The 24,510-nt window shown below is 34.4% G+C and overlaps 1 protein-coding gene across 1 annotated transcript in view; it reads right to left on the bottom strand.

The window, feature by feature from the left end:
- Positions 1–774: 774 nt before the first annotated feature.
- The window catches only part of LOC149562504 (TMV resistance protein N-like), a 35,880-nt gene continuing 12,144 nt past the window's right edge, over positions 775–24,510 (bottom strand). The window contains exons 2-5 of the mRNA XM_089827990.1: positions 3,258–4,347; positions 2,850–3,161; positions 1,525–2,748; positions 775–1,452 (exon numbers count right to left, since the gene is read on the bottom strand). Coding sequence (XP_089684116.1) covers positions 775–1,452; positions 1,525–2,748; positions 2,850–3,161; positions 3,258–4,347 — 3,304 coding nt within the window. The remainder of the gene's footprint in view (positions 1,453–1,524; positions 2,749–2,849; positions 3,162–3,257; positions 4,348–24,510) is intronic.

The raw sequence follows: 24,510 nt of genomic DNA, 5'->3' as shown, positions 1-24,510 counted from the left end.
ATGTTAGGAAAACCATAAATCCCCACTCCTACACGCAAGCAAATAGTTAAGTCTTCCTCCAATATTTTAGTTAAAAATAGATTTCACAATGACTATGGTTCAATATATCATTAATTCAAAGTAAAGGCCAAATTTTTCTTCCCTAAGACTTATGGTTGAATGATATCCTATTTGAAACTTTTTTAAATCAAAAATAATATTTTGAGATTAAAATAAAGATTTACTAAAATAAATCCTTAATCCCCTATAATCTTTAACATTCTTGCAATAATATTTCCTCTAAGAATTTAAAAATAAATTAAGGTCACATGAAACATATGCACATAAAAAAATCCTAAATTGTCACTCGTGACAATCACAAATCTGTATTTGTTAACATACCATAATTTACAAAAAAGTATACCACATGTGCAAATAAGACATACCACATATTCACAAATCTCATTAAAATAATATATTTCATCATAATGTACATCATAATAAAAAATCATTTACAATGATGAACATTAAACATGATATCGTAATTATATAGTCAAACCAATAAAAATATCTTAAGATCTTATCATCAACTCATAAATCAAATCAAATGATGTAAACATCTTGACATAAATCAAATAATTTAACATCATTGATGAGACAATTAACATTATGCACAAATGAATTCTATTCTTAGTCTTAATTTATAATCAAGTCAAAAATGCCTTGAAAAGTAGGTGTTTTAGAGAAAGAGTCGTAACTTTTCTAACCTTACAATGGCTGATATTTCTTATTGATTCATGGTAGTGTCATATTCTCTAGATTTTGCAATAACTGATAGAAGGCTTCAATAACTCTGTTTTTTTCGCCGACCCACCCCATTCCCACGTCCTTACCTACTATATCCTCATCTTCATCTTCTACCATTCCTTCATCTTTATCATCTTCATCATCTACCATTCTCTCGTCTTCAAAATCTACCATTTCCCCATCTTCATCAGCTTCGGCTTCAACTTCATCATCTTCATCTTCATCTTCGTCTTCTTCTTCTTCATCTTCATCTTCATCATCTTCTTCTTCTTCTTCTTCTTCTTCTTCTTCTTCTTCATCTTCATCTTCATCTTCTTTCCATAACACAAATTCATCTTCATCTTCATCTTCATCTTTCCATAACACAAATTCATCTCCATAATATCCGAAAGCACCGATCCACACCCCTTTCCCACTCTCGATATGCATGCGATGATGTTTAAAGTTGAGAGAGGTTTTATCGTAAGATGAATTTATAACAAAGCACAACATAATTGCCTCGTCGGAAGAACGTTTCTGCCCACATCTTAAGCTCGTGTAACTCCTGTCGTTTGTCGCTGTATGGCCAAATGAAGTGAGACCTGGGAAGGCTAAAGAGTTCACAACATTCTCTACGCCACGCGCAGTCCTTGCACATATCACACAGTCAGCTGGCAATGATTTATTCTGCAAAACGTACACACATTCATCAGTCGACCCATATAATAATGAGTTCGTGTATCTAATAGTTATTTTTACCTTTATAGTTTCAAGACAGGGTTGCAGTGCTGATATCTTCCATGCCAACAGCTCTACTATTTCCAATCTCTCTGTATTCTCAAGACTCTGTATACCTGGCGCCTCCCAACGTGTGTGTACTGTCAATGCCCGCAATGACCTGCAATTTTCTATGCCTTGTATTTTCTTCACCTGTTGACCACACCTGTTGATTATAAAATGTTGGAGTGAGACTGACTCTGCAAAGTTTGGAAGCTCATCTAATCCTTCCTCACAATCCTTTATAAGAAGACCCTCTAGGTTAGGCAGAACAATATTAGGGCTTATCCTTTTCAGCTTTTGACACGATATCACTGTTATATCCTTGACTGATATTGGCAGGCTATCGATCTCTTCTAATTGTTCATTATGGTTAAGATGTAGATATTCGAGGCTGGGGCAACATTGTTGAGATATTGATATCCTCCTCACAAGAGATATATAACAAAGTGATATTCTTTTGAGGCTGCACCCCGGCTGGATAGTCAATTCGGTCAGAGGGCACTTCCAGATATGTAGAGATTGAAGGTTAGTAAGCTGCCCAAGTGTTTCTGGTAAGGATTCCAACTTATCACACTCAAAAAAATTGAGGTCACTCAAGGAGGACAGATTCCCGATAGAAGCTGGCAAAGCTGTCAACGAAAAGTTGCTTATCTTCAGCTCCTCCAATTTGCTTAGTTGACCAATGCTATCTGGAATTTCCATGCAGCATGCTGAGTTTGGCAGGCCGCCAAAATCCAACTTCTTGAGTGACCCCTGGCTTGCGACTAACTGAGGAAACTCCTTAAATCGAATGCAACATTCCACATACAGGGTCTCCAGCTTTCTCATATTTTCAAGAATTTCAGACGGGAAGCTGAGCTTGGAGCACCGTCTGAAATCAATATATTGTAGATTTATGAGCTGTTTGAATGAAGCTGGCAAAATACTCAAACTATAGCAGTTTCTCAAATCTAGATGCCGCAGGCTTGTCAAATCGCCGAACCTATCAGGCAGCCATTTGAGCCTCTCACAGCCAACTATCTGTAAGTGCTCCAGCGATCGGAGAAGGCAAAACTCTTCTGGTAGAGAATCTGTTCCACTGCCCTTGATGCTGAATGATATCGATATCTTTTTCAAATGTTGTAGACGTCCTATTGACCTTGGAAATCTGATCAGGAAACCACGCTCAAGATAGATATGTAGCTCTCTCAGCTGCACAGGTGGCTGCAGCAACGTTCGTATTTTATTAAGACAAGACAATACAACTAATGCATGAAGACAGGCAACTGTGCATAGAACCCTCTACAGAAAAGGAAGTTACTTACTTCGGCAGTCTCGCTCCACACTTCTTCTAGATTGCTAGCATTTTCAAGCTCTAAAATTCTTAACTTGTTCAATGAGAGCCACGGCGGAAGAACTCTGTGAGGAAAGTAGTTCCATCGCAACCAGACAAGACCTGCTGATAGTTCTGCTAATTTCTCTGTAAAATGATTGCCTTCAACAGTCAGGATTTCTAACTTCCGCCGCTCAAACCTTCTACCCGAGTTTCTCACACGCTCCAGAAGCTCGGTACACTCTTTACTAAAATCATCTCTCTCTGCTACAATCCCCCTGACCCCTCGAGTCAGCACGCTTTCCTGAATGTAAAAACAGAGCGAGATTAAAAAACAGTTCGCAACAGCATCTCTGTAGCAAAAAACTGAATAGCATGCAAAACAGTATGTCACACTCACCTGTCCCTCCAGTTCAATCTCATTTATTTGCTGTGGCGACCATAGACGGTACGGAGACTTTGCAATTTCTTTTCGATTTACAATTTCTTTTCCCAAATCCCTGAGATGATCATGCATTCTTATTAGGTTTTCCCCATCGACCTCGACCAAACACTTATTTTCAAGTTCTGTAAAACTGTATAGCCCGTTCCATCCAGACCCATCCCACACCTTCACGGCCAACTGTTTTTCTTTTCCTATAAAGAAAGAACATATATCTAAAAATATCTCTTTTTCTTCTTCCTCTAATACATCAAAGCTCACTTTTAATATGCTTTTAATATCGTTTGGCAATAATCTAGAAACCACCTTTAATTGATCATCCCAATAATCTTTAGATTTCCCACAAACTAATCCTCCTAAAACCTTTAAGGATAAGGGCAATCCCTGACAAAATTCTAAGAATTCGTGAATACGGCTTTCAAATTCATGTATTGGAGAGGCTTGTGGGAAAGCGTGATGGCAAAAGAGGTTCTTGGCATATTTGGGATCTAGGCTTTTCATTTTATATATGTATGGAATTCCCCATGACATAAGAATGCCAGAATCTCTACTTGTCACAATAATTATACTACCATATCCTAGACTATGTTTTATTGGAAGTAGATATTCCAATTGATCTCGATGATCAACATCATCTAGTACAATAAAAACTTGAATAGATTTCAAATATTTTTTTATGATTGCTTTTCCAAATTCAACATCATTATATTTTTTTTCTATAGCACCAAAACCAAGGTCTTCTAACATTTTTCTCTGTAACTCGTGTAGATCTTTCTTAGCCACATCCTTCACATTAGAAATAAAGCTGCATTTATAGATTGAATGTCTTGTCTTGTTATAATATTCTTTTGCTAGTGTGGTCTTGCCACACCCACACATGCCAACAATTCCCACAATTCTTACATCTTGAAAAGAGCGAAATGCATCTTTTTGAAATTCTTCTACGATTTCATCAAGACCTACAGGATGATCAGCCACCACTAATGGAATCTTCTGCTTCTTAAAATAACTTTCAATAGCCTTCAACAACTCTGCTTTCCCTTCATCACTAAACACAAAGGCACAATTAACCATAATTATTTTTGGTTAAAAAAATGAAAGTTAAATAAATAGAATTTGCTAAACATATTTTAATTGAAAACTAGAATATATACAATAAAGATCTTAATAAAATTGAGTTAGTTGTATAGAAATTTGATATTAAAAAATTAAAAAATATTAAACAAAAGTAGAATTTATAAATCTTACTTTTATTTTTTAAACATTTTTTGTTATTTTTATATTAAAAAGTAGTCAAAATGAATGAAAAAACCAAGGCTGAAGTTTACTCCTAATCTTAATAATTTAACAAATTTAATTGTTAAACAAGAGTTTTGTTATAATTGTAGTCCTTTCTAATTTAAAAAAATTGAGAAGAAATTATTGTTATTAATTATAAATATAATCTTAGTATATAACTTCAAGCCAAAAAGTTCACATTGAAAAAAATTGTTAGGTTAACTGACTTTTAGAAAGCTCAAAGTGAATGACCACTACTTTAACTTTGGTGATTCATCTTGCTTGTAACCACAGTTGAAAGTAGAGGTGAAGATAAAGGAGGAAAGAAAGAGAAAGACACCTAGAATATACTTTAAACATAAATCAAAAAGTCATTGTTGTGAGAGATTGGATTAAATGAAATTACTTCACTTAATAAATGCAGTCCAACATTTAAGTTTAGGCGTTGTTATATATTGTTAAGCATCTAAATATTATTTTATAAATAGATATTAATCTATTTTTAAAAATATTTTAATTTTGATTAGATGAATGACTATATTTTTTGATGAATAGACCTTTTTCCATTAATTATAATTTAAAGCTACATATTCACATAAAAGGTGTTGGGGGATACAAGATCACCCCACAAATTCAAATGGCACAAGGGCACAAAACTAACTATTCATCAAAAGAAAGATTTTATTTGAACACTAAAGAAAGTTTACATCTAATTTTAATAATTTGCACTGTTATCCTTCTTAATGAAAATAAAAATAAGATTGAAAAGAAATTATTTTCCTAAATTATAAATATAATATTAGTATATAACTTTGAACAAAAAAGTTTAGATTAAAAAAAATTGATAATTTAATTGCCTTTTAAAGTGAATGGCATGGTGTGCACTAATTTAACTTTGGTGATTCATCTTCCTTGTAACCAGCATTAAAACAATGCACAATATGGACATCCTAAACCTTATTATTAAAATGTCATTCTATCTATTGAAAAATAAGATGTTTAGTTTAGAGAAGATAATAGCTCGATGAAGACATAGGAGGAGAGAAACATACAAAATAGTTAAACATAAATCTAAAAGTCAATTTTGTAAGAGATTGGATTAAATGAAAGCACTTACACTTAACAAATGCAGTCCAACATTTAAGTTTAGGAGCTGTCATAATATTATCAAACCTCTAACTTGCTTTGTTCTAATTTGTTTACTATGCTAATGACTTATTTTTTTCCTCTTTGGGACAAGTGTATTAAGCTCAACTCTCTTTCCAACTTGTAGTCTTTCAAATTATACATGTTGGAAATTAACTTACCTTTGTCTCTATTAGATTCCATGATTTGTAATCAGAAAATAGTAAAGCTAAGTGGCCTAAAAAATGCTTAAAGTAGAGTTGTGGACCAAACATATATACAAAAATATTTCAATACAAATTTAAAATGCTATGTTCAAATACATAAATTATTCTTCTATAAGAATCTAAATGAAAATACAACAACCAAAAATTGCTACAATACTTAATAACCATATGCCCACCATGATGCTTCCCTCCATGATTAAATTCCATGATGCTTCCCTCCATGATTAAATTGTTTATCATTGATCTTTCAGAGACCAAATTCAATCAACTGACTTGTAAATTTGTACCTCTCAATGACATTTTTAGAATGCAATGCTTTGTAATTATATTTTTAGACTTCAATTTGATATCAAGTATTTGCAATCTGAAAGATTAGTATGAGAATTATAATACTGACACTAACTTTGAGTCTAATGTTAATCCTAACACTAACTTTAAATGTTAATTCTAAGGCTAACATGAACTTTAACTCTAACTTAATAAAAAAAATGTAAATATATTTTAAATTTATCATTATTAATTTATATTAAAAAATAATAAATTCACAGCAATAAGTTGTAAGCCTCTTAATTAGGAAGTCTTCAAAACTTAACATAGTAATAAATAATTTGTTACATGAAATTGTAAAGGTATTATTCTATATTTGAAACTCACTCAAGATTTTATATTTAATTCTATGTTTAGTTACAACTAAAGAATATCTCATAATTCATGAAAATTGTGTTGATTATGAAAACCCAATGTAAAAGTCATATTAAATATTGATAGAAATTGATCCCATTTTTCTATTTTCATATTTGTGTGATTTTTATTTACTATAATTTTCAATTGATTTTTTAAGGAAATTATATATATATATAGTATTTAACCTTTGACTTTATATTTGTTATTGAAAGAAAGCTAAAGTGTTGAAACCCTTCCAAATGCTAAATCTAATAGGAGAGATGATGTTGACATTTATCTCACAAATCCTTAAACTATTGCAAGCTAAATAAACACATACATAAAGTGGATTATACACATAAACTGGGAAACCCTTCTAGAAAAAAATGCACCATTTGAAAGCAAGGCCGAATTGTATTATCAGCAACAAAGTTACAATACAATCTCTAGAGCCACAACTCTCCAAGAGTAATTAGATGTGATATCAAAATCTAGAATAATTTGAGCAACAACTTCAAGCAATTCTCCATCTCTCATAATTCTCTACAACAATGCCTTGTACTTATAGAGTTTTTGTACAAAAGGAAATAATTTCTAAAGCATCTACATCCAATGCATCTACAAATTATATTATAAACTTTCTTTATGCATAACTATTTCCTTTTAAAAGAAAAGAGAATGAATTAGAGAAGGAAGGGAAACTTTTTGTTTTCTTCTCCAAGTCCATCCTTGTAAAAGATTTCATCTTCATTTAGCATCTTTCTAAAATTAAAAAAAAAGTAAATCATGATAAGGCTAAGTCACCTTATCCCAATAACCTCCCACCTGACAAAAACCTTACAGGAGTTATTGTATCACAACGTAGGTCCCAAGGCCCATAGACACAACACACCATCTAAACTTCTCAGTACTCATTGGCTTTGTCAATTCATTTGCAACATTCTCCAAAGTAACAACCTTCTCCAACTTCACCTTTCCATCTTCCACCATATTACAAAAAAAATGATATTGTACATCAGTTTTCTTTGTTCTTGAATGGAAAGTAACATTCTTTACTAGATAGATAACACTCTGGTTCTTACGATGGAGAGTATTATGTTCTCCTAGTTATAATAGAGAGTAATATGGAATTCTTTGCAAAAACCCAGGTTTGAGTGAAAAAGTATGAATCCAAAAAGTTGATGCATTAGCTTTCATTCACCAATTGATAGTCCAATGTGACCTTTTTCTCCTCTCTTTTCTTCTTTGTTCATCTAGGCTACTCTCAATTTTTTCATCTTCTAGCTGTAACTCTAATTCCTCAACAAGAATTTCAACATCTCATAACTATCTTCCCAATATTGCTCGAAAAATGAAATCAACATGACCCACTTCTTCCTCTTCTTTAGACTCATCCTATCATCAATTGTAATATTTCTCATGCTTTCACTCTTTTCTTTGTGGCTTCAAGCTATCAACTAATCAAAACTTTGTGCATTTGGCCCTCAACAACCACTTCCAACTTTCAAGTGCAAGATCATGCTTGGAAATTTTTTCATAAAAAATTTATCTAAACTTGCAAATCCCATGATATTATTTTGATGATGGTACATAGGAATTATGCTCAACTTCTTGAATATGAGGATGCTTAGACCTCTAAGAATCCATGACAAAATTTTCATCATCAAAATAAAATTATGGGACAAAGCTTCTCTTTTCTTTAGAGTAAACCCACTCATGATTATTCTACCTTTCTTTCTTTCTTCAATTCACATTTCTATCATTGTGGGACCCTTCTTGAGTAGGTTATTTTCCATTCTCTTTTTCTTTCCCAAATCTTTTGGAACTAGGTTCTTTCCCTAAGACTTTTCCCTTTCTACTATCCTTCCCTACATCCAATTTGTCTTTCTTTTTATTTTTCTTATCTACCACCTTTTGTCAAACTCTTTGAAATATTCCTCTAAGAAATTAGAGGAGTAGCTATGAATTGAAGGAGTGGAGAACCCCAGTATGGAAAATTGGTCCATTACATTCAAGAGATCATTATATCTTGCAATAGGTATATATCTCTAAAGTGCCCATTTTAGAGGTATCTAACTTCAATGGAACTTTGTTCACAACTTTGTCCAAAATCTTCTGCTTAGATGAAGTATGCAAGGAGCTAGACGGGGTAGTTGCTTGTTTCTTAAGGGTTGGAGAAGGGGTGTGAATACGAGGGGAAGGGAAGGGCCCTTTTCATCTTGCGGCGGGGGGGGGGGGGGGGGCTAAAAATAGATGGGGAGGCTTTTCTTGAAGTAAAAGTAGGAGAATCTTTTCCTTTTAGCTTCATTGAACATGCATTGCTTAGATGCCCATACCTTTTATGTTATAGAGAAATAGATCCACATTCTCATATTCAAGGGGTTGGACACAAGTGCCATACTTTCATCTAAGTATGGCACTTTTCATCTTGCAAGGGGGTAAAAATAGATGGGGAGACTTTTCTTCAAGTAAAAGTAGGAGAATTTTTTCCTTTTAGCTTCATTGAACATGCATTGCTTAGATGCCCATACCTTTTATGTTATAGAGAAACAGATCCACATTCTCATATTCAAGGGGTTGGACACAAGTGCCATACTTTGACCCCACTATAATAAAGGTAGGAAGAATTGAGTTGACTAATATACTGACACAAATCCTAGTAAAGAGCACTCTAGATCTAGATTTTGTAACTTTATCAAGTACCAAGAGAGTACCAAATGATTCGACTACTCCTTTAAAAACTTTGTTACTCTAGAACTCTAGAGGAAGGTCCAATAGCTTGACCCAAGTAAGAGCCATTGGCCCTAGTTCAATAGTTGGGTCCAAGCAAGGTTTCCACTTGCACAAAGACAAAATATTCTTCAAATTAGAACCAAAAGAATGAAGACCATTAGTGAGGACTTAAATGAGATCTTTTTTATTATAAAAGGAGAAAAGGAGCGTACCATTAAGAAGGGCATTAATTTTCACACTCCCTTACACAAAAAATCTTTAAGTAGCCCATTTTCTTAGTTGATCAATGATAGGCATGAAGTAAAGGGACTTACCAATAAGGGTTAGTTCCAAGTCATTCACCACTTCATTCATAACATCATCTAGAAATTGAATGGTCGTGCCTTTTATGGAGCGAGAACTACTTGCTTTAGTTGGTTTCTTAACTGATGAAGAGGGTTCTCTTTTCACCTTCTCAGAAAAGGAATGACCAAGTTCCCTTGGGACAAAATGAAAGGATCCTTACCATCAAGTGCTATTTTGGTAGTATAGGGAGTCAAAGGGGTAGAGGTCCCATTGATAGAGGCAAAATAATTTGTGATCAAGTTGAGAGAGGCCTTATAAGGCTTGGACTACATCTTGACTGAAAAGTCAGGTGGGAGGGAGAAGACACCCCTTCCAACCTCCTTACAAAAGAACCATAATAGAGAGGGATCAAAACTAGAAGAAAGGTCCCATGAAGTTGAGTTGTAGAGCTGATTTGGAGATCTGAGGGAAAGAGAGGATAAAAGTTAGGGTATTATTTTAGTTGTTATCTTAATGTTATTTGTTAAACCCAAAAAATTTAATACACAACCATATATTCAATGAGTGTCAAAAGACATGTAAAACATATGAAACTGCAACCTATGTGCCTTCATCTATAAGTGTATATCTAAGAAAGTACAGATGAAAGTCAATTGTATAAATAGTGGAGATGTGAGATGGGGTGCATAGAAAATGAGGGAGAAGATTAACGATTTTCCTGTATGGACTTGGAAATAAGGTGTTAGGAATATGTACATAAATAGAAATATATATTAATTATTATAGTCTTTAATACTATGATCATATGATACTTATATGCAATATTATTATATCTATTGATATCATAATATATTATATTATGCTTTATATTTATTATTAAAAAATGTTGATATTGTAAAAAATACGATGGTTATATGTAAAATTATTATATTTATTAAAATAAAAGAGGGGTAAAAATTTATTCAAGTTGAAAGAGAAACAAGTACAAACAAAGAAAGGGCACCAAACAACCCTGTCAAGATCAACCAAGTGATCAAGTTGATGGGACAAGCCCATCCGAAGTTGAGTCTTATCAACAATGTTCCAATTACACATATGCTCAAAAGCCCACTTCGCCAAACAATCAGCAACACTATTCCATTCCCTAGAAATATAAGTGAAAGTAACAGAGTCTAAAGAAGTAGACAAATTATGAATCTGGTCTACAATCAAAGCTAGCTTCCAACTAACAACTTATGAATGTTGCTAATTCAATAGACATATCACCACTTGTGAATCAGATTCACATATAAATCTTCTCCAACCAAAGTCACAAGCATTCTTCATATCATAAAAAATAGCTAGGGCCTCCAACAAGTTGTTAATGTGAAGACCTTTATAAATAGAAAACACAAACTGGATATCCCCCTTACTATCTTTACCAACACCACCAATGCCAGCAAGGCCTAGATTTCCTTTGGAAGACCCAGCCGTGTTTATTTTAAGAATACCCTACGAGGGGGGCACTCCACTTCCCTGCCCTATTTATCTTTTGCAAGGGATGTCTACACATCTTTCTTAGCAAATGTCCATGTGAGGGGGGTATATTTAGACAATTTTTGAAAATATCCTCCCCTAGTTCCATGGCCTCAAAAGTGTCACATTTTGTAGAAATAGTTTCCCTCAAAGAATGGAGAACTTTCCATCATAAGTGAGAAACCTCTAAAAACTCATCCTTAAAGATACGACAGTTCCTTTCCAACCAGATATGCCAAATAATAAAGGAGGGTCCAAGAGTCCAGGAAACTTGAAGAAATAAAGTCTTGATAGGAGCCTTACCCCAACGAGTAAAGAATTCTGCCAGTGAGGAAACATGCCAATAGGATTGGTTCCACACATTCCACCAAGAGTGCCAAATATGTCTACTGAAAGAGCATTGTTAAAAGAGATGAGAGATATTTTCTTCACTATTCTAGCATAGAACACACATTGAGGGTCCTTGGAAGCCACGCTTGCATAAATTATCCCATATAAGACATTGGTTATAGACTACCAACCACATAAAAAAATTACATTTGGGCCAAGAAAACTTGTACCAAACTTACTTCCACCAAGGCATCTGAATGTCCCCCAATGTTTGTCGAAGAAGCTCAACATATCCTATAGACACTAAAATTTTTCTAGACAAATCTTCACTATCCCAAGCAAGAACATCATTACCAACCAAAGTAGTACACTCACGAGACTACAAAATTTGAAACAACGCCTTCCTATCCTCCTTAGATCCTCCTAGAGGCCATTCAGAAGGGTGTTTCCAATGAAAGGAAGGAGCCAAACCTCTAATACACCCTATCTTATAAAAATAAACTATGTCCCAACCAACAACACTAAATTATTGATAGAGGGCATGTAGTTGAGGATGAGTGGTATGAATAGGAGGGTGCCCATCCTAAGAGTCAAGCCAAAATAAAACTTGTGATCTGGAATGACAAATCCAAAAGAGACCATCTATAACCAATTGAGCTCCAAACTTTAGCATATTCCAAATCATGGATCCTCTCCCTTCTAGAGGAAAGTGGTGAACTTCAACCACATCAATATCTGGAAAATACTTATGGGTGAGAATACGAGCCCAAAGTTGATGTTGGTTAGTACACCAATGCTAATAAAGTTTTGCAGCGAGAACCTATCCATTTAAAATAGCTAATCATAATCAAGACCACCATCCTTTTGAGGTCTACACATTGTTTCCCATTTAACCAAACTCTATTTAGAAGTTGAAAGGTTCCCACTCCAAAGGAATTGATGGGATAGAGCATCAAATTCCTGAAGAAAATACATTGGAGCAGCCTGAACAAAACACTTATAAATAGGAGGCACTTGAATAACCAATTTTAATAGAGTTAGCGAGTAGCAATTGATAGCCATCAATGAGTCCAATGATTAACCTTTTGCCATAGTTTATGAAGAAAAAATTGCCAAGAAGATCTATGATGTCTACCAATATTAAGAGGAATACCCAAATAAACAAAGGGAAGAGACTCAATCTAAAACCTCAGAATAGCAGCAATACGCCTCTGAATAGCCTGGGGAGTATCAAAGAAAAAAATGGAGGATTTGTTCTCATTAACTTTTTTTCCCAAAGCTACAAGATACACATCCAAAGCATACCTAAAAGAAGTAGCTTCCTAAAGATGGGCTTGTCCCATAAATGAAGTATCATCCAAAAATTGAAGATGTGAAATAGGAGGCAAGCCAACACCCGATTTCCACCCATAAATCAAACCTTGGTGAGCACGAAGCTTAAGAAAGCAGCCCAAACCCTCAGCTAGAATGATAAAGAGATAAGATGAAAAAGGATCCCCTTGGCGAAGTCCTCCAGAAGTAGCAAAGGGCTCTAAAGGAACACCATTCACTAGAATAGAAAAAGAAGCTGAAGTAACACAACTCATAATCCAATTCACCCATTGTTGGCAGAAACTGAAGGCCAAGAGGATCTTTTGGAGAAAACTCCATTTGACTCTATTAGAAGCCTTAACCATTTCCAACTTAATGAACATAGCTCACTTGTTTGATATATGCATAGAGTGGATAACTTTAGAAGCAATAACAATTCCATCAAGAATTTTCTTACTAGCCACAAAACCACCTTGTTCTTCTGAAATCACAACTGGAAGGCATATCTTGAGTCTATTAGCAATCAATTTGGTGATAATTTTGTACCCAACATTAGAAAGAGCAATGGGATGAAAGGAGTCAAGATTGTCAACACTTTCTTTCTTAGGGATAAGAGTCAGTAAAGTACAATTCATGCACAAAGCATTTGCTTATTCAGAAGGGATTCCTTAACCACTTCCAAGAGATCCATATTAATAATTTCCCAAAATTCCTAAAAAAATTCCACAAGGAACCCATCTGGGTCTAGAGCTTTACCTTTATTCATCCCAAACACAACTTCTTCAAGTTCAGATATCAAAATTGGATGAAGAAGAGAATCATTCATAGCATTGGTGATAAGAGAAGGAATGCATGAAAGAATTAAGTTATCCTCCTTAGCTACAAGATGAGAATCCTTAGTAAAATGGTTAGAATAAAATTGAAGGGCTTCCTTGGTTATAGTAGATTAAGAAGAAATCTTAAGTCCTTCTGTAGTAACAAGAGAAGAAATATACCCTTTATTATGATGAGCCTAAACAGAATGGTGTAAAAAGTAGTATTTCTATCCCCTTCCTAAAACCAATCAATGTGAGCCTTTTTCTTCCAGTAAATCTCTTCCTGAAGTTCTCATTCTTCCACATCCTGCATAGCCTTAGATTTTGCCTTGCCAAGAGCCTTTGTAAGCCCAGAGTCCCTGATTTGATGAGTAATCACTACAAGATGATCTAGAGCATTCCTCTTTCTAGATTGAAGGTTTCCAAAGCAAGAAGTATTCCATCTCTTAAGATGATATTTGATATATTTAAGTTTCATCTCAAAGACAAACATAGTCATGCCATAAGTTGGGCCACCCTATCTCCACCACTTAGCCACCAACTCATGAAGGGACAAGTCTCAGAGCCACATAATCTAGAATCTAAAAGAAGGGTTCTTAGGGAGTATAATATTAGAAGAAAAGAACTTAATCGGCCAATGATCAGAAACTCTCCAATCAAGAATTTTAGAACTCGTAATTAGGCCACTGCCAACCCAATAACATGAGACTAGAAACCTATCCAAACATTCTAAAATAGCTTCCTGACCACTCTGTCTATTATTCCAAGTGAAAACCCCATTTGAAGGCTTAACATCAACATTAGAAAGAACATCCACCTAGGCTTGAAAAAGATTAGAAGCAGGGCCAAGCCTAGGCCAACCTCCTCTTTTCTCCTCAACACTTAAAATAGAATTATAATTGCCTCCTAAAATCCAAGGAAAATAAGGAGCATAAGAACACACATACCTAATGTGATCCTAGAGATGAATCTTCCCATGAATGTCAATAGGGGCATAAACATTGGTCACAAGAATAGTATCACCAGAGTCCAAGGCAGTAGCCACCATAGAAATTGAGTAATGACTAGAAATCCACCAAAGGGGAGAAATCATATGAGGGTCTCAAAATAGAGCCAAACCTCTAGAATTCCCTTGCGAACCAATACTTTAACAATGACCAGCATACCAAATGCATGGAGCAAGTTGATGCATAACCTCAATAGAAACCTTAGTCTCTTGAACACAAAAGATATCCAGAGAATGAATTGCAATCAAATCATGAATAAATTTTTGATGACAGGTGCTATTCAAACCCCTCACATTCCAAGAGAGAATGATCATTGAGGGGTTTGAGTAAAGTGAGCATCAATAGGTTTAACAAACCCAAATTCCACCAATAGATCTCCAGTCATTTTTATCTTTTTAAGGCCTATATTCTGCCCTTTTGAGGAGCTATCAGTGGGACTTTTATTAAGGGGTCATTGTTGCACTCCCAATCGATGAGATGAACCCTTATTATTTTGACATGAAACTAAAACTTCTCTAGCTAAATTAGGCAATACAATGTCATTCTCTATGGAATTATTTAAAGTAACCTGAGCCACTTGTTGTTCATGAATAGCTAGAACTAGTTCTAGTTGAAGAGCTGGTACAACCTCCATACTGACCCCAACACAATTAGAAGTGACCACATTTGGGACGCCTTCTTCCAAAGCTAAATTCTCTAGCACCTCAAACCTGTTAAAGCTTCCATCTTTCTATCTATCCTTGAATGACCTCTTTTGACCACATCCTTTAGCCTTAGTTTTAATAGGTACAAATCCTTCCTTGTCCTTTCCCTGAGGTTCAGCCATCATGGGAGCTTTCCCTTTGTCTTCTTTACCTAGAGGAGGAGGTGCCGAAGAGGTGGAATCAGCATCCTGTGAGGCCTCCCCCCAACCCATCCTAGCATTGATGATACATTATTATTTTGATATTCATGACTCAATATGTCAGAACATTACTTGATGCACTGAACATTATTATACTATTTATGATGTGTGATGTTTTATTTTCTAATATTTGACTTCGTCAATTAATGCTTTATGAACATTTATGATGATGTAGTGAATGAATGCAGAACTAACACTTTGATTTTTCCAATTTTAATGAATAGAATGAGGTAAACAATTGAATGGTAGAAAATAAAATGGATGTTTTAAATTATATGATTTTTTTGATATGTAAATTACATAATGCATGTGATTTCTTGAACCTACTGATGTGTGCAATGAGTGTGTAGGAAATTTAGCTGGGAAATCCAATGGAAAGATAGAACTAAAACCCCTTGTTAATTTGTGCTATTTTTCCATTGTTTTCTTTGAAGGTTGTTATATAGTTTAAAACCCTCCTAGCTTTTGTTAGGTTCTATTAAGTCTTTAAGGCCTAAAAACATTAAATTTAAGTGCCCTAGGGGTAAGGGTATGGGTGGGGAGTACTTTCCACCCCCTTAGCCTCCTTGTTTGACTTTTAGAGTCACTCAAAAACCCTATTTTTGGTTGATTACAAAAATTGATTGTCTCCTCCATGTGTTGGTGACTCAAACTCCATCTTTAGTTTGCTTGAAGTCTAGTTGAGTTTAGGATCATGCTTAGAGGATTTTGGAGTAGTTTTGGGGTTGTTACCCAATCTCTAGATTTGGAGAAAGTTGGAAAATTGAAGGAAGAAAACGAAAAGCTCTTCTCAACCCACCATTTTTGCCATAACTCTTTTGGTGAAGGTAGGAGTTCTTCAATTCTTTGAATTGTTTTCTTCATTTTTTCATGCTTGAATCTTGCTTGAATCATGCATAAGGCATTGTGTTGTTTTTGTATTGCTTGCTTGTGTGTTGGGGTTGATTGGGAGGGATCTTAATTTGTTCTCTTTTGATGTTATTCTCATGCTTGCTTGATGTTTTGTGTTTTGAGGAGATTTCATGGGGATTTTTTTGGCATTACTTGCCCTTGGATAGGGAAGAAGTGGCTATGTACGGGGGAAGGGCCTTAGTTGGACCTCAATGGTGTAGAGTCTCCTCTCATGGTGAGAGGAGGGAAAGAGGGTAGGGTGTATGGGCCCCTACTTGTCATCACATACCTTGGTTGATATTGTGAATTCTTGAATATGGAAAGGAATGAAAATCCTTGTGGAAATAGCCTTGAAAGGGCTATGTTATGGTATGGTGATTGACATCTCCCATTGGGAAAATCCATCTCCCCCCTAGTTAGGTCCTATGCTTGGATCTATTGTGTAAAACCAGGTTGGGGTGTATGCTTGATTTGTTCTTGATGTTGTGATGTTTCAGCCTGGGTTAGCTCTTGTCTTCTCCTTGTATTTCCTTGAAGTTTTCAAGGTATTGAAAGAAGGCACTTGTGAAGGATTTTGAAGAGATTTCATTTGAATTGTAATTTTATGTAAAATGTATTTGAATTTTGATGTATTGGCAAAGACATCGAGTTTTCTTACTGGTTCTTTCTCGATGGAGCCTTGAACCAGGATGAATAATAGAGAAAGAAAAAGATCATGAAAATATCCTTGTTTTTCTCTTATGTGGTTTCAGATTTTGCATATGTATTGTGAGAGGATGTTAATGACTTAGTTTAATTGTCAAATGTAAAGGTTATGAGAAAACTAGTGTAGTTAAAAGTGTTTCCATTGGATTTAATTGATATGTTGAGTTTACCACCTTTGTGTATTATAGGAGTATCATGGAAGAGAAATTCAATGTAATGGTAATGTTGTTTGCAATGTTTTGAATATAAGTGTATAGAGGTAAAGAGTTAATTTTTCATTGTAGAGAATGAATTGCTGAGATAATGAATTTGCAATTGACTCATGGTCATGTTATGAATATTATTCTGAATGTTAAGATACTTGAAAATTTGTGAGCCATATACATAAGGCATTTCCAATTTTCTAAATCCATGGATGAGAATAGTCAGATCTCTTTCATATAAGAATTCTGTCATTACTCCTTATGTGTTGTTGGTGTTGAGGCTATTGGCCAAATGTAGCAAAAAGATCATCAATTTAGATTATCAAACATAATTTAGGATTCTCTAATGTATCATTGCTATAGATATCATGATGCCTTAGACTATGGTAGTAGAGAGAAACAAATAGAGGATATATAACTTATAAGGTATAAAACATAAAGCTTGCTGTAGACACACAAATTACTTTCTGGATTTTATATGGAAGAAGTGGAAATAATATCTACTAATACAGACCAATATAATAATCAGAGAATATATTTTAGTATCTTCTAAATAAAATAATAGAATACCTAATTTACAAGTAAGACATAACATAATAGAATAATCTAAAGTAAGCACCTAAGGTACAAATCACTATCATTCAAATCAAGAGTAAAAAAGAATTAATGATGAATTCCCTAAGTGAGGGTTGACCCAGCATATGGATGGGACATTTAACAATAAAATAATTAACAAAAAACATATAACATGGAAACAAGCTGTTGCCTATTAAAAAGCTAGGCGACCAAGATGATGCAGGTTTATATAAAATGCCTTGTATGGGAAGAGGGAGGATGGGGGACCCACCTCCCCATCATCCCCTCCCATGCCTCCCAAGTTTACCAAGCGCATTTAGTGTTGTCTAAGCCTGACATAGGTTAGGAAATGTCTTGTCACCCCTGCCTCCTAAGTCGCCAAACTTGGTTGAAGGTCCCATCTTGAATGGGGCACGAGCTTGGAGGTAACTAAGAGACTTTAAAACAAAATGTTTAATCTAAAACCATGATATGGGATAAATTTTGCATGGGATAAAGTTAGGGGGGTTAGTTAGCACACAGATTAAGGTGGATAGGTGTTTGGGTAAGGGGGAAGAGTAGCATATAGTGTTAAGAACAATACATAGTTAGTATTAATGAATGTTCAGAGATACAAAATTTAGGGATGATCTTTTATGAGGTGTTTAGAAAATAGAGTTACAATATTCTTGGGGTAGTTAGTATATTAAGTAGGATTTTAGTTCTAGTTTAGTGGTTAGCTACTAGGAATGTTAATAATTAAAAATAACATTAGCAACCTTGCATGTTTTAAGTTAGTAAGTTTAGTTTAGGTTAAAGGTTGTTAGTTTAGTTTAGTATCATGATAATTTTAAATTTAAGATAGTTTAGATTTAGTTGTAAGTTAAATTAGTAATAGATTTGTTAATTTTGAGATTAGTAGTTATTTTATATTATTAGAAATTAGTATAATGTTTTTATGTTAGTATAGATGTTAGTATAGATGTTAGTATAGACGTTAGTATAGATGTTAGTATAGATGTTAGTAAAGAGTTTTTTGTTTTTTTAAGTAGTTAGTATTCTATGTTAGTGTTAACTTAGGATAGTATTAAGTTAGTAGTAGTTTGTGTTTTGTTAATGTTATAAAGTTAATTCTAAATTAATTTGGTTTTTTTTTTTTGTCACCTCTAGTTATAGTTGAATCTTATTATGTATTATTGTTTAGTTTTATATTATTGTGATTTGGTTAGATAAATCTTAATATTGGCATTTTAATAATGGACTTAAATTTTTAATAGTTGAATAAAGTTTAGTTTCACTTATAGATTTAATTGGAATAGATTCTGGTCTTCAATTTTATTTGTAATCGATAGATTAATAAATTGGAATGTTATAAGTATGTTGGAGAGAATTATAAATTAAAATGTAGATAGTACATTTGAAAATAAAGTTTACCTCCACTGTATGTGTATATTAAGGTTAGTTTAGATTTTGGATTAAAGATTTAATATGTAGATAGTATGCATTGAATAGTTAAATTTAATTGATCTTCTAGAGTTTCAACTCATCTTAATGTTAAATGACTAAATTTGTAATGTCGATCAAGTTATTAAGTTAATAGAAGGGACTAGTTAATTAATTCATCATAAGGTTGGTGGTATATTGTTCATAGTTAAATTGTAGCTAAAACAAGAATATGTAATTAAGAGATAGATGTCATTCAGTCAGCATGTTAGTTTAAATGTATTGATTTAGTGTTGTGATAATCTAGTGTCTTCCTTAGAAGGTGATAAATTAAAGAATCATTAAAACAATTGTAGGGGTTAGGACTTTAATTAAATGGGATTAGTCACTTAACTTCATTAGTTGATTGCCTAAGAAACTTTAAGTTCACCAAACTATCTCTCCTATGTTATGTTTCAAACTGAGTTGTCACCTCTCTTTTTTATATATCGATGTCAAACTTATATCTATCTTCAAAGTACGTAGGGTTATCAAAATTTTAAACTACTCAAGCAATTAATTCCATTATAGTTAATCATCTAAAATCTGTTATGACCATGTTATCTTATTTAACCATAGTTCTTTAAAAAAAATTGTGTGTGTTTTGCCCCTTATTTTTTGGGCATGACACATCCTTACGAACTTTAGGGAAATGGCATAGGAGATGGCCATACTCATGACAAAACTAACATCGAAAAGGTAGAGATTCATAATCTAATTGCTAAATCCATGATGAAGATCCCAAAAAAATTTCCATCAAATCTAGTTGGGGATTATTTAGATCTAGATCAACACAAATCCAGGCAAAAGAAATCACCTTTTTTTCAAGGGTTTGTGTAGCAACTATCGTAGGCTTTCCCAAGAGACTACCAATTTTATGTAAAATATCTTCTCGCCAAAACTCCAAGGGGAGGTGAGGTAGATGGACCCAAATAGGAACTTGAGAAGGCATCTCTTCAGCTGAATTAAAACTTGCATGTTATGGCTTAATAAATAATCCAACATGATTATAGAAATATGGGCCACCTTCAAAAACTCTAGTGCGATCTGCAATATTTGAGAAAACAACCATAAAATAGCTATTTTTCGCAAGCATAATGTCCATATCGCCTTCAATCTACCAGGAACACCGAATCAGAGCCTCAAGAGTGGACAAAGGAATGCAAATACCAAGAAACTTACAGATTAGAGCATGCCTACTCCAATATAAGACATCTTCTTCCACCAAATTAGGAGGAATGACCAAAACTAGGCGATCCTGGGCTCTAGGAAGACACCCATTGATCTTCTTCATATTAGGACCAACACTTGTATAAAACATATCTACTTGCTGAGCATGCATGCTTGAAGAGGACCCATTATGAGCCTTGTCCATGCAAGAAAGATCCACAACTACTGCCATAGAGATTTCTGCCATGCAAAGATTGAAACGCCAAACAAAAACAACACCCACTACAATAAACAATAAACTACTCTACTGCTAAAATGCTTCCACAAAATCCATGCATGCACACCTGCAACCAAGCTAGGGCACCTCCATCTCTCCTCGCTGAAAACTCCATTATTATATTTGTGGATAGTCTAATAGAAATTAATTAATATAGCCTCTACAAAATAAAAATTGAATTAAAATACTACCCAAATTTCTTTTAAGGATGGAGAAAGTTGTTTTTGAGTTGGTGACTAATGCAGTGTCTTGTATAAATTAGAGCAAGTTCCCCTTCAATAAAATAGACATTTCCATTCAAAAAAAATTGGCCCATGGTCAAATACAAGCCCATAAATGGGATTTTGACATTTGATTCCCTGCCTCTATAACCTTGTGTAAAGTAGATCTCGCCTAATCCAGCTTGGACAAAAGTAAATTCTGATAGGGCCTCTAAAGGAAACCTAGGTACCTCAAGAGTCAGTATCAAGTTTCTAGGACAAAAGATGGAAGTATTTTGGCATTTTGTGCAAAGAGGGTGGTGAATGGCACAAACAACCAAGTTGAGTGCCTTGCTATAGTTGAAGCAGTTTTACTAGGAGTGAAACTTGGCATCAAAAAGTTGTATCTAGAGGGATATTCTAAGATTGAAGTAAATTACATTGCTAAATAAAGTTTGGAGACTTGGTTGGTATCTAGATAAATATATCAAACAAATCTAAATCTTTCTCAATGAAGTGGATGATTGAAAAATTTCCCATGTGTCAATAGAGGCTAACTCCCTAGTGTTCTAGTTTCACAACACATGCCCCATTTCTCCTAGAAATCAGAACCCCCTAGTAAATTTGTTCATCTCCTAAACCCTTAGTCTAGGGCGTGGGACATTTTTTTGGACTTTTCCTAGGATTTGGGTCTTGTTTTGTCCTCTGACTGGGATGACATGTGCACTTATGCCTAAGGGCACATAATTTGATGTTGTCAAATGAGTTAATTATACATTATAAAATTGAGTTATTTCATGTATTTAATGCTTTTTGCCAAGCTGACTTGTGGCTTGAGGTTTTATTTAATGAGTGTTTTCTTAATGTAACTTACTAGGCCAGCTTGTGGCTTGAGGGTTCATTTAATGAGAGTGTTTGTTTAATGTAGCTTGATAGGCTGACTTATGACTTGGTTTAGTATAAGTAGAGGGTTTTCTCTTGTCCTGAGTCATTACTCATTCAAATGGAGAAGATGAGTAGCTGAGAGGAGTGAATTTTAGCAAAGCTAGTAGCTAAGTGTGAGCTTGGAAACAAGAAGGTTGCTTGGTGGATTACAAGTACAAATGTAGATTCTTCTTGGGGTCTCTACAAGATTGTAGTTTGGGCTAGCTAGAGTTTGGACCTTGTGAGGTCTTGTAGAAATATTTACTCTAATTGTTGTGCATTTGGCCATAACTCGAAAGGTCTTACAGTCGAGCATGTTGGATGTAAATTTGTTGATTCTATATGAGAATTGGTATTGTTTTTTATCTAAATCTTTGATTCATCGATTATCTTCCACTGTATGATTATTTGTAGCTGGTTAGGACTTCTCCTTTAGGGATTCTCTTTCCCTACACTACATCAACTGCAGTGATGATCTCCAATCCTGCAGCTTCTCTAAAGAGTACCTTCCGCTTGCTTCAAGCTTGATGAATGCATCCGTGTAGATTCCCTTTCCCCAATGGATATTAGCGATTTCGACATTGTTGAATGCATCCGTGAAGACTGGAATAACTGTGTTGCCAGTGTTGAGGATGTAGGACAACTCCACTAAACACCAGGGAGACTCTGCGTAATAGGAGGAAAGTATGGCAATGTAAAGGAAAGATGTGGTCATGGCGTCTTGTATCTTAGAGGATATGGGATCACCCATTTGAAGCTCTTGTTTCAGGGTATGTTTGGAGTTTCAGGGTAAGCTTGGGTTTGAAGTAGGCCAGTGTATGTTTGGAGTCAGGCCCATGATGGTTAATAAACACATCGCAGGGTAAGCTTGGGTTTGAAGTAGACGATGCAGATGTATGTTGGCAATAGTTAGTAATTTATGTCATTAAAAGCAGACAACCAACCCAACTCAGCCGTCCACAATCAACACTCCAGCCCACAACTCAGTCGTCTATCCACTGTCCATAATAAATTACATAGTAGACACTCTGTTGTTCCAGCTGCCCATGTTTTTAATATATGTAATATTATATTTAATATAGTGTAACATGTGTAAAATATGTTGTGTGTAGAGAGTTCTCATACCCTCTATAAATAGAGGCCTTATGTAATGCATTTGTGCAAGGCAATAAGGCAATAAAATCAGTATTATTTCTGTGTATTTGTCTTTCTCTTTGCCTTCAAATTGGTATCAGAGCATGAAGAGCTAGGCTTAGGAAGAAAAGAATTATGTGTTGATATGTATAACTGTTGTAGCAGTGAATGAAGCTTCTAATGTTTTCTTGATTGTAGATAATTATCAGCTTCTAAAGTTGGAGACTAGTGGCTGCCAAGATTGAGAGAAGAAAATATCTCAGTTTAATGTTTGAAGAATGTATGAGCTGATTTTTTTTTGGAGTGAAGCCTAATGATAAAAAAAAAATTGTTAAAAGGGGAAAATAAGCATTATAATGTTGTTTGTTTAAGCTATATGTCATTGTCTTAGACTTGTTTGGTGGATTTTCTTTGTAAAGCAAAGTTTAAAATTGTAAGGTGCAGTTGTAACTGTGTATTAAAATGGCTTCAGGAAGTAGTATAGCTCAACCACAAATTCTAATATTTTCTGGTAAAAATTATGAATTTTGGGCTATAAAAATGAAGACACTATTTTGTTCTCAAGGCATATGGGATCTTATTGAAAAGGGTTTTATTGAACCACAAGATGAGTCTACATTAACACAAGATGAAAAGGATAAATTACAAGATAACAGGAAAAAGGATGCTAAAGCATTGTTTCTAATTCAACAATCTTTAGATGAATCAATTTTTCCTAAGGTTTGTGCTGCTAAAAAGTCTAAAATTGCATGGGATATTTTAGAAACAGCATATCAAGGGACATCAAAAGTTAAGATTGCTAAATTGCAAACTTTAAGGCGTGATTTTGAAAATTTGTGTATGAAAGATTCAGACTTAGTTGATCAATTTCTAAATCAAGTAATGAATGTGGTTAATCAAATTAGATCATATGGTGATGATTTGTCAGATCAAAAAGTTGTTGAAAAGATACTTCGTTGTTTGCCTAGAAAATTTGATGCCATTGTTGTTGCCATTGAAGAATCTAAAGATTTGACAATACTATCTATTGATGAATTGATGGGCTCAATTTTATCTCATGAATCAAGAATGAACAGAAATAAAAATTCTTCTTTGGAGAATGCATTTAGATCGCAGGTATCTTTTGGCAGAGGAAGAGGAAGATCAAACTACATAGGAAGAGGAAGAGGTAGAAGCATAGATGGACATGGAAGTTCAAATCAAGAAGAGAGAAAAAATCAATCCATTCAGAGTTCTAATAGAGGACATGGCAGAAGTTCATTCCAACACTCCTCATCAAGGTTTGATAAATCTCGAATTCAGTGTCATTATTGTAAGAGATTTGATCATATTGGAAGTGAATGTAGAAAGAAACAAGAGGATATTGAAAAGAATGGTGCTAATTACTCAGATGTATCTGATAAAAATTCAGGAAGTTTATTTATAACTTGTAATGTTGCTCAAGAAAGCTCTAGTGATATATGGTTCCTAGATAGTG

The sequence above is a fragment of the Cupressus sempervirens genome, chromosome 4, assembly GCF_028749045.1.
Source record: "Cupressus sempervirens isolate cs-2001-9-10 chromosome 4, ASM2874904v1, whole genome shotgun sequence".
Lineage (NCBI taxonomy): Eukaryota > Viridiplantae > Streptophyta > Pinopsida > Cupressales > Cupressaceae > Cupressus > Cupressus sempervirens.
Note: the sequence above shows the minus strand (reverse complement) of the source record. Positions and strands in the feature narration are given on the sequence as shown.